The sequence below is a fragment of the Merops nubicus genome, unplaced genomic scaffold (assembly GCF_000691845.1).
Source record: "Merops nubicus isolate BGI_N331 unplaced genomic scaffold, ASM69184v1 scaffold36405, whole genome shotgun sequence".
NCBI lineage: Eukaryota > Metazoa > Chordata > Aves > Coraciiformes > Meropidae > Merops > Merops nubicus.
The window spans coordinates 46,137-46,488 of record NW_008608237.1 but is presented as its reverse complement, the minus strand read 5'-3'; the positions used below and the strand labels follow the sequence as shown (position 1 = coordinate 46,488).

Sequence of the window (352 nt, the reverse complement as noted above, 5' to 3'; positions counted from 1 at the left end):
CCGGCCCCTCCGGCCGAACCGCGCCGGGGTCCCTCCAGCTCCCCTGCACAGCGTTCCGAGAGCCGTGAGGAGCAAAGCTGAGATCTCCGGCGAGTTCCAACTTTAACCCGCAGTTCGCGCCCAAGGGGAGCTGGCGCGTCCGTGCGGGAAGTGCTGCGGGATGCTCGGGGCGCGTCCTGCGCAGAGCTCGGGGCTCGTGGTGTACCGGGCATGGAAACCAAAATCCGAAAGCCTGAGGATTTGTACATAGCCAGGTGGCACCCGCCCGCCTTGCTTCTCAGCGTGGTGGCCAAAACCGTTGGTGGTTTCCTGGTGTGCTTTCATGCCCTCACCAGAATTTCGCTTCCGTTTT

The 352-nt window shown here is 63.6% G+C and overlaps 1 protein-coding gene across 1 annotated transcript in view; it reads left to right on the top strand.

Moving 5' to 3' along the window:
- Positions 1-210: 210 nt before the first annotated feature.
- The window catches only part of CXCR4 (chemokine (C-X-C motif) receptor 4), a 2,456-nt gene continuing 2,314 nt past the window's right edge, over positions 211-352 (top strand). The window contains exon 1 of the mRNA XM_008940208.1: positions 211-297. Within this exon, the coding sequence (XP_008938456.1) occupies positions 211-297 (87 nt within the window). The remainder of the gene's footprint in view (positions 298-352) is intronic.